This window comes from Anomaloglossus baeobatrachus, chromosome 10 (assembly GCF_048569485.1).
Source record: "Anomaloglossus baeobatrachus isolate aAnoBae1 chromosome 10, aAnoBae1.hap1, whole genome shotgun sequence".
NCBI lineage: Eukaryota > Metazoa > Chordata > Amphibia > Anura > Aromobatidae > Anomaloglossus > Anomaloglossus baeobatrachus.
The window spans coordinates 185,998,399-186,012,541 of record NC_134362.1 but is presented as its reverse complement, the minus strand read 5'-3'; the positions used below and the strand labels follow the sequence as shown (position 1 = coordinate 186,012,541).

The following is a 14,143-nucleotide window of genomic DNA, read 5'->3' as shown; positions in this document are numbered from 1 at the left end:
TAAATCAATGTAAAAATAAAATCATAAAATTACATGGAAAGACCACTGGAAAGAAATAAAATTCACACACACACACACACAGACACACACACAAACAAACACACTTACTTAGTGGTTAAATTTGGCTTGCGCCGCAGAGACAATTGACTTATTTTTCCATTGATAGAGCTGCGCTAGGTTATTAGGTCTTGTTTTTTGATAAAGAAAAAATAAAAATTTATATGACATTTTCATCTCTTTGTACTGCATTACTAAAGGGTCGTGCAAAAACAGGAGAAAAAAAACCTAAACAATTTTCCCATTTTAAAAATAAATTAAAAAAAAAAACACAAAAAACTCAATCCTTCTTCCATGGAAAGAGTGTCGGGACACTTCCACACACATTAGATCACCTCCCTACATCTCTGACCTAGTCTCTCAGTACCCACCTGCACTCAACCTTCGATCCTCACAAGATCTCCTTCTCTGCTCCCCTCTCATTTCTTCTTTCCACCATCGCATCCAAGATTTCTCCCGTGCCTCCCCCATACTCTGGAACGCTCTACCTCAGCATATCAGATTCTCGCCTACCTTGACAAGCTTCAAAAGGAACCTGAAGAACCACCTCTAACGACAAGCCTACAACCTGCTGTAAGCCCCAGTCCTCCATAGTGCCGCACGATCATCTATACCCCTCACCTACTGTATCCTCACCCATCCCCTGTAGACTGTGAGCCCTCACGGGCAGGGTCCTTTCTCCTCCCGTACCAGTCTGTGCCTTGTATAGTTTAGGACTATTGTACTTGTCCCTATTATGTATACCCTTTCACGTGTAAAGCGCCATGGAATAAATGGCGCTATAATAAATAATTATATGGTTCTGGACCAACTGAAATCTGCAGATTTGTCTGATACTCATCTACAGGGTGGAAACAAGGTAGTTGCTACAAGGGGTGGACAAAGCAGAGGTGTGACCTGCACAACAGCACAGGAGGCCGCTGACATTTTAGAAGTGACGAGCCGGTTACTAGCCGGTGAACTTCATAGTGAATAATGGTTGGTAAACTATTGGGAATGCGGACAGAAGAGCAAGGGGCCCATACACGATTATGGCATATGGGAACTTGTCGTTGGCCGCTACCTCTCACTGCTCAAACAAGCCTTATTTTTCATTAATAGATATTATCATGATGGAGGTTTCTTTCTAAAGCCGCACGGGTCAGACGCGATATCGGCTCCGTACCGCTGAATCCAGGCGTCAGCTCCGCCAGGCGCAGCGAATAGTAACTCCCCGGCTGCGTCAGCTTCAAGCCTTTCAGATGCTGCTCAAAGATCTCCCTTCTCTCCTAAAAGATAGAAATAAATGTCGGAAGTGGTAAAAAAAAATAAAAATTAAATATTAAAAGCCTGGTCTTACCTGTAATGTGGGCAGATCAATAAAAATGTGTCTGTCCAGTCTCCCCGGCCTCATCAGGGCCCCGTCCAATATGTCGGCTCTGTTGGTGGAGGCCAGAACGATGACGTGATCTGTGGTGCCCATACCTGCCGGAGAGCGGACAGAGAGTGGATCCTTGTAATGCTCTGGTATCAGCGCTGATTAGTATGGGACGATGGGTACAGATGGGATTAGGAGGGGGACGGGGAATTAATAAGGAGATATTCAGGAAAGCAGGATGTGCGAGGGGAGCTCCGCACTGTCATTTCTGGCCGACGTCCCACCACGCCGTGTCACATCTCGGGAGAGAGGATGCCATTGCTGAATAGCCAAAATAAAGCAATCCTTGTCACTGACGGCTACCTCCAGAGCCGAACACTGTACCCCACACAAGACTGCGTACACAGCTGGCAGGCGAAGGAAGGGAGCAAAGCGAGAAACGTCCCCTATTCCGGGCCGACCTATATCATCTCCGTGAGCCATAAATCAAAGGAAGGACGTGTACTCCGGTGCACCACGGGCTCTGCATGGGGATCCCCAAATTATGGGAAAACTATAATATTAGCCCCAAAAATTATAGTTATACTGCGGACGAATTAACCGCTTCAAACGAGAACATTTCACTTTTTTTCCTCCCCATCATTCAAGATCTGGAACTCCATTTTTTTTTTTTTTTTTTTCCTCCCCTTCTGAGAGCCGTAACTTTTTAATTTTTCCATCAATCTTGTCATATGAGGGCTTGTTTTTTTGCGGGATTAGTTCTACTTTTAAATGAAATCATGAGTTTTATCATATACTGACCTAGAAAACAGCAAAAAAATTGTAAGTGTGGAAAGAAGGGAATTTTGTTTACTTACCGTAAATTCCTTTTCTTCTAGCTCCTATTGGGAGACCCAGACAATTGGGTGTATAGCTTCTGCCTCCGGAGGCCACACAAAGTATTACACTTAAAAGTGTAACCCCTCCCCTCTGCCTATACACCCTCCCGTGCATCACGGGCCCATCAGTTTTGGTGCCAAAGCAGGAAGGAGGAAACTTATAAATTGGTCTAAGGTAAACTCAATCCGAAGGATGTTCGGAGAACTAAAACCATGAACCAAAGAACAATTCAACATGAACAACATGTGTACACAAAAGAACAACAGCCCGAAGGGCACAGGGGCGGGTGCTGGGTCTCCCAATAGGAGCTAGAAGAAAAGGAATTTACGGTAAGTAAACAAAATTCCCTTCTTTGTCGCTCCATTGGGAGACCCAGACAATTGGGACGTCCAAAAGCAGTCCCTGGGTGGGTAAAAGAATACCTCGATAAAAAGAGCCGTAAAACGGCCCCCTCTTACAGGTGGGCAACCGCCGCCTGAAGGACTCGCCTACCTAGGCTGGCATCTGCCGAAGCATAGGCATGCACCTGATAGTGTTTCGTGAAAGTGTGCAGACTCGACCAGGTAGCCGCCTGACACACCTGCTGAGCCGTAGCCTGGTGCCGCAATGCCCAGGACGCACCCACGGCTCTGGTAGAATGGGCTTTCAGCCCTGAAGGAACCGGAAGCCCAGAAGAACGGTAGGCTTCAAGAATCGGTTCCTTGATCCACCGAGCCAAGGTTGACTTGGAAGCCTGCGACCCCTTACGCTGGCCAGCGACAAGGACAAAGAGCGCATCAGAACGGCGCAGGGGCGCCGTGCGAGAAATGTAGAGTCTGAGTGCTCTCACGAGATCTAACAAGTGCAAATCCTTTTCACATTGGTGAACTGGATTAGGACAAAAAGAAGGTAAGGAGATATCCTGATTGAGATGAAAAGGGGATACCACCTTAGGGAGAAATTCCGGGACCGGACGCAGAACCACCTTATCCTGGTGAAACACCAGGAAGGGGGCTTTGCATGACAGCGCTGCTAGCTCAGACACTCTCCGAAGTGATGTGACTGCCACTAGGAAGACCACCTTCTGCGAAAGGCGTGAAAGAGAAACATCCCTCATCGGCTCGAAAGGTGGTTTCTGAAGAGCCGTTAGCACCCTGTTAAGATCCCAGGGTTCTAGCGGACGCTTGTAAGGTGGGACTATGTGGCAAACCCCCTGCAGGAACGTGCGTACCTGCGGAAGCCTGGCTAGACGCTTTTGAAAAAACACGGAAAGCGCCGATACTTGTCCCTTGAGAGAGCCGAGAGACAAACCCTTGTCCATTCCAGATTGAAGGAAAGACAGAAAAGTGGGCAAGGCAAACGGCCAGGGAGTAAAACCCTGATCAGAGCACCAGGATAAGAAGATCCTCCACGTCCTGTGGTAGATCTTGGCGGACGGTGGTTTCCTGGCCTGCCTCATAGTGGCAATGACCTCTTGAGATAACCCTGAAGACGCTAGGATCCAGGACTCAATGGCCACACAGTCAGGTTGAGGGCCGCAGAATTCAGATGGAAAAGTGGCCCTTGAGACAGCAAGTCTGGTCGGTCTGGTAGTGCCCACGGTTGACCCACCGTGAGATGCCACAGATCCGGGTACCACGACCTCCTCGGCCAGTCTGGCGCGATGAGGATGGCGCGGCGGCAGTCGGACCTGATCTTGCGTAACACTCTGGGCAGCAGTGCCAGGGGAGGAAATACATAAGGCAGTCGAAACTGCGACCAATCCTGAACTAATGCGTCTGCCGCCAGAGCTCTGTGATCTTGAGACCGTGCCATGAATGCCGGGACCTTGTTGTTGTGCCGGGACGCCATTAGGTTGACGTCCGGCGTTCCCCAGCGGCAACAGATCTCTTGAAACACGTCCGGGTGAAGGGACCATTCCCCTGCGTCCATGCCCTGGCGACTGAGAAAGTCTGCTTCCCAGTTTTCTACGCCCGGGATGTGAACTGCGGAGATGGTGGAGGCTGTGGCTTCCACCCACAGCAGAATCCGCCGAACTTCTTGGAAGGCTTGACGACTGCGTGTGCCGCCTTGGTGATTGATGTACGCCACCGCCGTGGCGTTGTCCGACTGAATTCGGATCTGCCTGCCTTCCAGCCACAGCTGGAACGCCTTTAGGGCTAGATACACTGCCCTTATCTCCAGAACATTGATCTGAAGGGAGGACTCTGTCTGAGTCCAGGTTCCCTGAGCCCTGTGGTGGAGGAAGACCGCTTCCCACCCTGACAGACTCGCGTCCGTCGTGACCACAGCCCAGGATGGGGGCAGGAAGGATTTTCCTTTCGACAGAGAAGTGGGAAGAAGCCACCACTGAAGAGAGGCTTTGGCTGCCCGAGAAAGGGAGACGTTCCTGTCGAGGGACGTCGACCTCCTGTCCCATTTGCGGAGAATGTCCCATTGGAGTGGACGCAGATGAAACTGCGCAAATGGAACTGTCTCCATTGCTGCCACCATCTTCCCTAGGAAGTGCATGAGGCGCCTCAAGGGGTGTGACTGGGCTCGAAGGAGAGATTGCACCCCTGTCTGTAGTGAACGCTGTTTGTCCAGCGGTAGCTTCACTATCGCTGAGAGAGTATGAAACTCCATCCCGAGGTAAGTTAGCGATTGGGTCGGTGTCAATTTTGACTTTGGGAAATTGATGATCCACCCGAACCTCTGGAGAGTCTCCAGAGCAGTGTTCAGGCTGTGTTGGCATGCCACCCGGGAGGGTGCCTTGACTAGAAGATCGTCTAAGTAAGGGATCACCGAGTGTCCCTGAGAGTGTAGGACTGCCACCACTGTTGCCATGACCTTGGTGAAGACCCGTGGGGCTGTCGCCAGGCCGAAAGGCAGTGCCACGAACTGAAGGTGTTCGTCTCCGATGGCGAAACGCAGGAAGCGCTGATGCTCTGGTGCAATCGGCACGTGAAGATAAGCATCCCTGATGTCGATTGATGCTAGGAAGTCTCCTTGAGACATCGAGGCGATGACGGAGCGGAGAGATTCCATCCGGAACCGTCTGGTTTTCACGTGTCTGTTGAGCAGTTTGAGGTCCAGAACGGGACGGAATGATCCGTCCTTTTTTGGCACCACAAACAAGTTGGAGTAAAAACCGCGACCACATTCTTGAAGGGGAACAGGGATCACCACTCCTTCTGCCTTCAGAGTGTTCAGCGCCTGAAAAAGAGCATCGGCTCGCTTGGGGGGCGGAGATGTTCTGAAGAAACGAGTCGGAGGACGAGAGCTGAGCTCTATCCTGTAACCGTGAGACAGAATGTCTCTCACCCATCGGTCTTAGACATGTGGCAACCAGGCGTCGCAAAAGCGGGAGAGCCTGCCACCGACCGAGGATGCGGTTTGGGGAGGCCGAAAGTCATGAGGAGGCCGCCTTGGGGGCGGTTCCTCCGGCGGTCTTTTTAGGACGTGACTTAGACCGCCATGAATCAGAATTCCTCTGGCCCTTCTGTGGCCTGTTGGACGTGGAGAATTGAGACCTGGCTGAGGGCCGAAAGGACCGAAACCTCGGTTGTATCTTCCGTTGCTGAGGTCTGTTTGGTTTGGACTGGGGTAAGGACGAGTCCTTTCCCTTGGATTGTTTAATAATTTCATCCAATTGCTCGCCAAACAGACGGTCGCCAGAAAATGGCAAACCGGTTAAGAACTTCTTGGAAGCAGAATCTGCCTTCCATTCGCGTAGCCACATGGCCCTGCGGACTGCCACTGAATTGGCGGATGCTACCGCTGTACGGCTCGCAGAGTCCAGGACGGCGTTCATGGCGTAGGACGAAAAAGCCGACGCCTGAGAGGTTAAAGACACAACCTGCGGAGTAGAGGCACGTGTGACTGCATTAATCTCAGACAGACAAGCTGAGATAGCTTGGAGTGCCCATACAGCTGCGAATGCCGGAGCAAAAGACGCGCCTATGGCTTCATAGATGGATTTCATCAGGAGCTCTATTTTCCTGTCAGTGGCATCCTTGAGCGATGAACCATCTGCCACTGCTACTATGGATCTAGCCGCCAGTCTAGAGACTGAAGGATCCACCTTGGGACACTGGGCCCAACCCTTAACTACGTCAGTGGGGAAGGGGTAACGTGTGTCATTAAGGCGGTTAGTAAAGCGCTTGTCCGGAAATGCTCGGTGTTTCTGGACTGCATCTCTGAAGTTGGAGTGATCGAAAAACGCACTCCGTGTACGTTTGGGAAACCTAAACTGGTGTTTCTCCTGCTGTGAAGCTGACTCCTCAATCGGTGGAGTTGGAGGAGAAAGTTCTAGCACCTGGTTGATGGACGCTATAAGGTCATTTAGTATGGCGTCCCCTTCAGGTGTATCAAGATTGAGAGCAGCGTCAGGATCAGAGCCCTGATCTGCCACCTCCGCTTCATCCTCCAGAGAGTCCTCATGCTGAGACCCTGAGCAGTGTGAAGAAGTCGAGGGAAGCTCCCAGCGAGCCCGCTTAGCCGGTCTGGGACTGCGGTCCGTATCGGAGTCCTCACCGTGGGACCTAGGAGTCACCCCAGGAGCACTTTGCTGCGCCAACCGAGGGGGGCCTGAGGGCAATGATTCAACAGTGCCCGGGGCCTGTGTTACCGGTCTGGACTGCAAAGCTTCTAGTATCTTAGCAGACCATCTATCCATAGACTGAGCCATGGATTGTGAAAGTGACTCAGAAAGTTTCTCAGCCAACACTGCAAACTCTGTCCCTGCCACCTGGACAGTGGTAGCCGGTGGTTCTACCTGGGCCGAGGGTCCCACCAGTGCCTGAGGCTCCGGCTGAGTGAGTGTCACAGGGGCCGAGCATTGCACACAATGAGGGTAGGTGGAACCTGCAGGTAACATAGCCGCACAAGAGGTACAGGTCGCAAAATAAGCCTGTGCCTTGGCACCCTTGCTTTTTGCGGACGACATGCTGTTGTCTCCTCTTAGAGCAATCAGTGAGGGTATATAGCCAAAAGCAAATAATGCGGCCGAACAGAGCAAATGTATACAATATATGCACTTCGGCACCCAGGGGGGCCAGCACCTGGTAACCGGTGCGGCTTACCGACCGCCCTCAGCGGTTGTGTGTCCACCAGAATCCCTGGCTGGGCCTCCCAGAGCTGTGGAGCTTGGTCTGAAGTTCTCCACCGGCAGAAGTGATGATAACAATGGCTGCCAGCGTTCTCACAGAAGGAGGGAGCCGTGGGCGTGCCTCAGAAAGTGCGGGAATCTGGTGCCCCACAGTGCTCAGTGAGGGGGGAGGAGGATACCTAAGTATGCTCCAGCCCTCACCGCTGACGTCCAGTCTAGCGTCCCGCCCTTACCCCTGACTGGCAGGCCCGAGGCCGGGAGTATGCGGTACTAGGCCGCAGAAGCCGGGGACTAAATTTAGTAACGCGGCCGGCAAACAGGCGCGGTCGGCGCGGTAGTCCCGGCGACACAAAAAACAGCGTCTGTTACACAGGTGCTCTATGCGCCGTCCCCAAGGGGACACAGAGTACCTCAGAGAAGCAGGGTCTGTCCCTGATGATACCCGGTCTCCTGTCCGTCAGATTCCCCCAGGGGCTGCGGAGGGAGCCCGGTCCCAGTGCATGGTGACCGGTTAGGATCCAACTTCTCCCAGAGCCCCTAAGGGATGGGGAAGGATAACGGCATGTGGCTCCAGCCTTTGTACCCGCAATGGGTACCTCAACCTTAACAGCACCGCCGACCAGAGTGGGGTGAGAAGGGAGCATGCCGGGGGCCCTGTTAGGGGCCCTCTTTTCTTCCATCCGATAAAGTCAGCAGCTGCTGCTGACTAAAATGTGGAGCTTGCGTGAATGTGTGCCTCCTTCAACACAAAGCAAAAAACTGATGGGCCCGTGATGCACGGGAGGGTGTATAGGCAGAGGGGAGGGGTTACACTTTTTAAAGTGTAATACTTTGTGTGGCCTCCGGAGGCAGAAGCTATACACCCGATTGTCTGGGTCTCCCAATGGAGCGACAAAGAAAATTGCAAAAAAAAGTGCAAATACACGATTGTTTTTGTGATATTTTATTCACCATGTTCACTATATGGTAAACCTGATGTGTCGATGTGATGTCTCAGGTCGGTGCAAGTTCGTAGACACCAAACATGTATAGGTTTACTTTTATCTAAGGGGTTAAAAAAAATTCAGAAGTTTGTCCAAAAAAGTGGCGCACTTTTTGCGCAAATTTCCGCGACCCGTAGCGTTCTCATTTTTTGGGAATTATGGTTCAGTTACGGCTTATTTTTTTGCATCTTGAGCTGACGTTTTAACTGTACCATTTGTGCGCAAATGCGCCATTTTGATCGCCTGTTATTGCGTTTTGCGCAAAATTTGAAAAGACCAAAAATAATTAAAAATGTTGGCAATTGGAATGTTTTGCTGCTAAGCAGTTTACTGATTAGGTTAATTTATTTTATATTTTGATAGATCGGGCATTTCTGAACGCAGGGATACCAAATATGAGTATATTTCTTTATTTTTTTTTTAACTCTTCAATGGGGGGTGATTTGAACTTTTAGTTTTTTTTTAGTTTTTACAACCTTTTTTTTTTACTTTTTTTTTTAATTTTACTAGTCCCCATAGGGGACTATAAGGATCAGCAGTCTGATCGCTGGTTCATTTCTGTAGATCAGAGCTGATCAACTCTGATCAGCAGAAATGCAGTGTTCCTGTTAGTGCCGACGCGGTGTCGGCTCTAACAAGAAATACAAACTAGAAAAATTGCCGGCAATTCCTAATCTCATAGTCTGAACTGGTGCATACTGAACATGACATACAATATACAAACTAGTATTGTATAGTTCAGTTTGGACAAGAAAGGCATAGCATTTAGCGTAGGACCCAGATAAGAGTTAAACCTTGACGATGCTATCTGGGCACAGATAAATTTGGCCACCTTAAGTTGCTAACTAATAATAATAATTAATTAATAATAATTTTCTTCATTTATATAGCGCTATTAATTCCACAGCGCTTTACATACATTACATACTAACTCATATTTTTAAAAAAAAAATATTTTCAAAAACATTTTCACGTTTTTCTGAGTAATGCGTATTCAAATTCCAATATTCACCATCTACATTCTTATTTTTCTCCTTCCCTTTACTTGAATACTAATAGGAAATACATCATGATAGAAACAGGAGACATCACATAACCCTGTGCTACCATTAGCTCCCCGTGATCTAGTAACGGGGCCTCTGATGGCGGCGGGGAAAAGCGCCGATTGACAGCGCGATTTAAGGGGTTTACAGGCGCAGGTGGATCGCTGATCCACCTGCACCTGCGAGGCACACATGTCTGCTGATTTGAACAGCAGACATGTACAGTTATCATTACCGGCTCACCGCAGCAGCCGGAGGTGATCACGCCTTCATGATTTAGGACGTACCGGTACATCCCAGATCGTGAAGGGGTTATTTATTTATTTTTTGCAGAACCAGCTGTAATTTTGAACGACACCATTTATTGTACTGAAAAACCCTGATCGGCACCTATCCCCGCAACGTCATCGACACCTCCTGATGCCAAAGTGAGGGACGCCGGAGAATCCCTTTAAAAATATCATGCCATCCCTGTGCCCCAAGTAAGCTCACTCCGTATAAAGAAAGCAATTGTAACGTCAAACATTGAGGTCCTCGAAGCCATCAGATCTGTAAGAACGGGAATTAATCATCCCCTGCCTCTGCTCACCGTCCATCTCCACCAGCAGCTGGTTCAGCGTCTGCTCCTCCTCGGTATTTGAGAACGTAGACATGTTAGACGATCGCTTTTTACCCACCGCATCGATTTCATCAATGTAAACGATGCAGGGCGCACGGATCCGGGCTTCCTTAAAGAGACTGCGCATACGTGCTGCGCCGAGACCTAATGTGAACAGAAACGTAGAAGAGAGTAATGAGCGGTGTGCAAGTCACAAAAAGCACATGTAACCCCCCCACTACTAACCACAGCACCAATCAGATCATTTTCTCTAATAGATCGGAAAATATGGAATCTGATTGGTTCATAAATTATGGCCAAAAATAAACAAATCTACATTATTATTATTTCTTACCTCCAATCACTTCCACAAATTCTGATCCAGCTATTGCCAAAAATGGCACCTGAGCTTCTGTGGCGACGGCCTTTGCCAACAAGGTTTTTCCACAGCCTGGAGGTCCGAGAAGTAACGCCCCTTTAGGTACTTTTGCACCGAGGTGAAGGTAACGTTCTGGGTTCTACAAAATGAGATGTTAACATCTGTAATTTCCCCAAGAGCATATATTGATGGAAAAGAGCAGTGGTCATGTGGAGTACAGGCTGGACTTCGTAGGTGTACAGGCACAGTGGCTCAGTGGTTAGCACTACAGCCTTGCAGCTCTGGGGTCCTGGGTTCGAATCCCACCAAGGACAACATCTGCAAGGAGTTTGTATGTTCTCCCTGTGTTTGTGTGGGTTTCCTCCAGGTTCTCCGGTTTGCTCCCACATTCCAAAGACATACAGATAGGGACTCTAGATTGTGAGCCCCAATGGGGACAGTGATCCTGATGTATGAAAAGCGCTGTGGAACATGTTAGCGCTATATAAAAATAAAGATTTATTTTATTTATAGTAAATGCTAGCTGTACTACCCGGCTTCGCCCGGGTTAATAACTGTTGTTAACAAAACAGAATGTATTAACAAAAATGTATTCTGGACACAAAACCACAAAACAAATAGATATAAATGTAATTATAATGTCTGTCTCCCCCTCTGTATATATCTCTCTGTCTCTCTCTCTTTGTCTGTCTGTCTCTTTCCCTGTCTCTGACTGTCTCTTTCTCCGTCTGTCTCAATCTCTTTCCCTGTCTGTCTCTTTCCCTGTGTCTCTTTGTCTGTCTTTGTCTGTCTCTTACCCTGTCTGTCTCTTTCCCTTTCTTTCCCCATCTGTTTCCGTGTCTGTCTCTTTGTCTGTCTGTTTCTTACCCTGTCTATGTCTGTTTCTTACCCTGTCTATGTCTGTTTCTTACCCTGTCTATGTCTGTTTCTTACCCTGTCTATGTCTGTTTCTTACCCTGTCTGTGTCTGTCTCTTAACCTGTCTGTGTCTGTCTCTTAACCTGTCTCTCTCTTTCCCTCTCTTTCCCTTTGTGTCTGTCTCTTACCCAGTCTGTGTCGGTTTCTTACCCAGTCTGTGTCGGTTTCTTACCCAGTCTGTGTCGGTTTCTTACCCAGTCTGTGTCGGTTTCTTACCCAGTCTGTGTCGGTTTCTTACCCAGTCTGTGTCGGTTTCTTACCCAGTCTGTGTCGGTTTCTTACCCAGTCTGTGTCGGTTTCTTACCCAGTCTGTGTCGGTTTCTTACCCCGTCTGTGTCGGTTTCTTACCCCGTCTGTGTCGGTTTCTTACCCAGTCTGTGACGGTTTCTTACCCCGTCTGTGACGGTTTCTTACCCCGTCTGTGACGGTTTCTTACCCCGTCTGTGACGGTTTCTTACCCCGTCTGTGTCGGTTTCTTACCCCGTCTGTGACGGTTTCTTACCCCGTCTGTGTCGGTTTCTTACCCCGTCTGTGACGGTTTCTTACCCCGTCTGTGTCGGTTTCTTACCCAGTCTGTGTCGGTTTCTTACCCCGTCTGTGTCGGTTTCTTACCCTGTCTGTGTCTATCTCTTTACCTGTCTCTCTCTTTCCCTCTCTTTCCCTGTCTGTCTGTCTCTTTGTCTGTCTCTTTGTGTCTGTCTCTTACCCTGTCTATGTCTGTTTCTTACCCTGTCTGTGTCTGCCTCTTTCCCTGGCTGCATTGTGACACGCCACCATTCTATATAAGGGCGTGGCTGTGCATTCTTCTGAAGTTCTGGCTGCACTGTGGCTCCCAGCTCCATTCGCTTTAATGGAGGCAGGTTTTTTGGCGAATAACTGTAAAGCGCGGGGTTAAAATTTCCCCTCAAAACATAGCCCATGACGCTCTATGGGTCCAGACGTGAGAGTGTGCAAAATTTTGTGGCTGTAGCTGCGACGGTGCAGATGCCAATCCCGGACACACACACACACACAGCTTTATATATTAGATGGCAGACACAGGGACCTTCAGTAGTCCTCAGACTGAAATAACCATTGGCACCCCATTTGAACCTCACAATTAAGGGGCATCTAAGGGGTTAAGCTGCCATGAATGAAGATAGCTGCAAGCACAGCAGTATGATTTGCAAAATATAAACAAGGCACTCCTAGATATATAGATAAATCTAGGAGTGCCTTGTTTATATTTTGCTATATATGGTTCGGAAACCTACCTGAGCTCCCTAGCAATTATTTTTGGGTAGACGTGCCTTATCCTATTGAACAGCAGTATGATTTGGGCGCCGGCTGTACAGCACAGCTCCAGCGCCCGCTCCATACATGCGCACAAGAATAAATCACCCCCAGATGCAGTTGGGGCGAGGCGATTGCCCGGGTTGTTTGGTGCCAGCCCTTGCCTTTTTGTTTTCTGCAGAGGTAGCGTTTCCAGTAACGGGTATATACTGTGCACAATCATGCGATTTTTTTACCTTCAAGTAATCTACAAACTCCTTCACTTCCATTTTAGCTTCGTGCATCCCAGCGACATCCTTAAAGCTGATTCCTTTTCCCGATGCGCCATCTACAATGGTAAAACGAGCCGTCTTCAGCTGATTCTAAAGCCAAAGAAAATGCAATAATTGGGAGCTGAAAAGCAAAAATCAGGGGAGGCTGCCTCCTGTCATTGTTAATTCGCTGTATAGGGGACACTGGATGAGGATCGGAGGGGGAAGGGGAACGCTACTGATCCCATCCTCAGGAGCTAAAGTGGCTACATGCCTGGAATTGTGAAAATGTGACACTGCAAGATGGATGTGGCTCCAAAGGTACGTGTTGTTCCAGTGCATAAATATTGCCCAGGATAAGTGGAAAGTGAAGCAGGTCTCCCCTTTGGACATGCATGCTTGAAGGGGTTGTCCACTACATTGACATTGATGGGCTATCGTTAGCATAGGTCAACAATGTCTGATCGGCCGGAGACTGACACGCCGCACCCCCACCGATGAGCTATTCTTGGCCCCAGCGGCGGTCGGAAATGCTCAGTCCAGTCGCTGCTTCGTCTTATGATAGCGGCCGCGTACTGCACATCCACCTCCCATTCTACTCAATAGGAGGCGGATGTGCAGCATCCGGCCACCATCATAAGATTGAGCAGCTCTGGCACTGAGCATTGTCGGCTGCCTGCTGCCGCCGACAGGAACGAGAACAGCTGATCGGTGGGGATGCAGCATGTTAAACCCCAAGTGATCAGACATTGATGATCTATCCTAAGGATAGCCCATCAATGTCAAAAGTAGTGGACAACCCCTATAAAGAGTTATTCCCAAAATAGTATGTTGTTATCTCCTGCCCACAAGATAACTAACTGGACACTGGGGTCCAACCCTTGCGGCAAGCGGAGGTGTTCATGCTGGACTTCTGCTCCAATCATTGTCTACGGGACTGTCGGAAAAAGCGGAGTACACTGCTCCGCTATATACGCTATTCCCATAGAGAATGAATAGAGTAAATATTGAGTACATTGAGTCATGCAGAGTCCACTCACTGAAAACGCTGCAGGACTCAACGGTCGCCCCCCACTGATAAGTAAGTTAGCATGACTGTCTTATTTTGGGAATAAACCTTTTAAATATATGCTGAAAGGTATAATAAAATAAAAAAAAAAAAATGTAAGGGGTCCGATCTCCCCCCCAACTAAACAGTTTGGGAATCCCTCCATATTGAGGTATAACTTAAAGGGAACCTGTCATCTTCCACAGTGCTTCTGAAGTCTCGCGCATGCCCAGCGGGACTGAGCACTGTTCAAATCTCGAGCGCCGGTGATGTTATCGCGCAGGTGCGAGA

The 14,143-nt window shown here is 49.0% G+C and overlaps 1 protein-coding gene across 1 annotated transcript in view; it reads right to left on the bottom strand.

Annotated features, from left to right (window-relative positions):
• Positions 1-14,143, bottom strand: part of SPG7 (SPG7 matrix AAA peptidase subunit, paraplegin) — a 52,030-nt gene that overhangs the window by 11,763 nt on the left and 26,124 nt on the right. The window contains exons 7-11 of the mRNA XM_075325955.1: positions 12,790-12,915; positions 10,341-10,503; positions 9,977-10,150; positions 1,397-1,521; positions 1,223-1,325 (exon numbers count right to left, since the gene is read on the bottom strand). Of these exons, the coding sequence (XP_075182070.1) occupies positions 1,223-1,325; positions 1,397-1,521; positions 9,977-10,150; positions 10,341-10,503; positions 12,790-12,915 (691 nt within the window). The remainder of the gene's footprint in view (positions 1-1,222; positions 1,326-1,396; positions 1,522-9,976; positions 10,151-10,340; positions 10,504-12,789; positions 12,916-14,143) is intronic.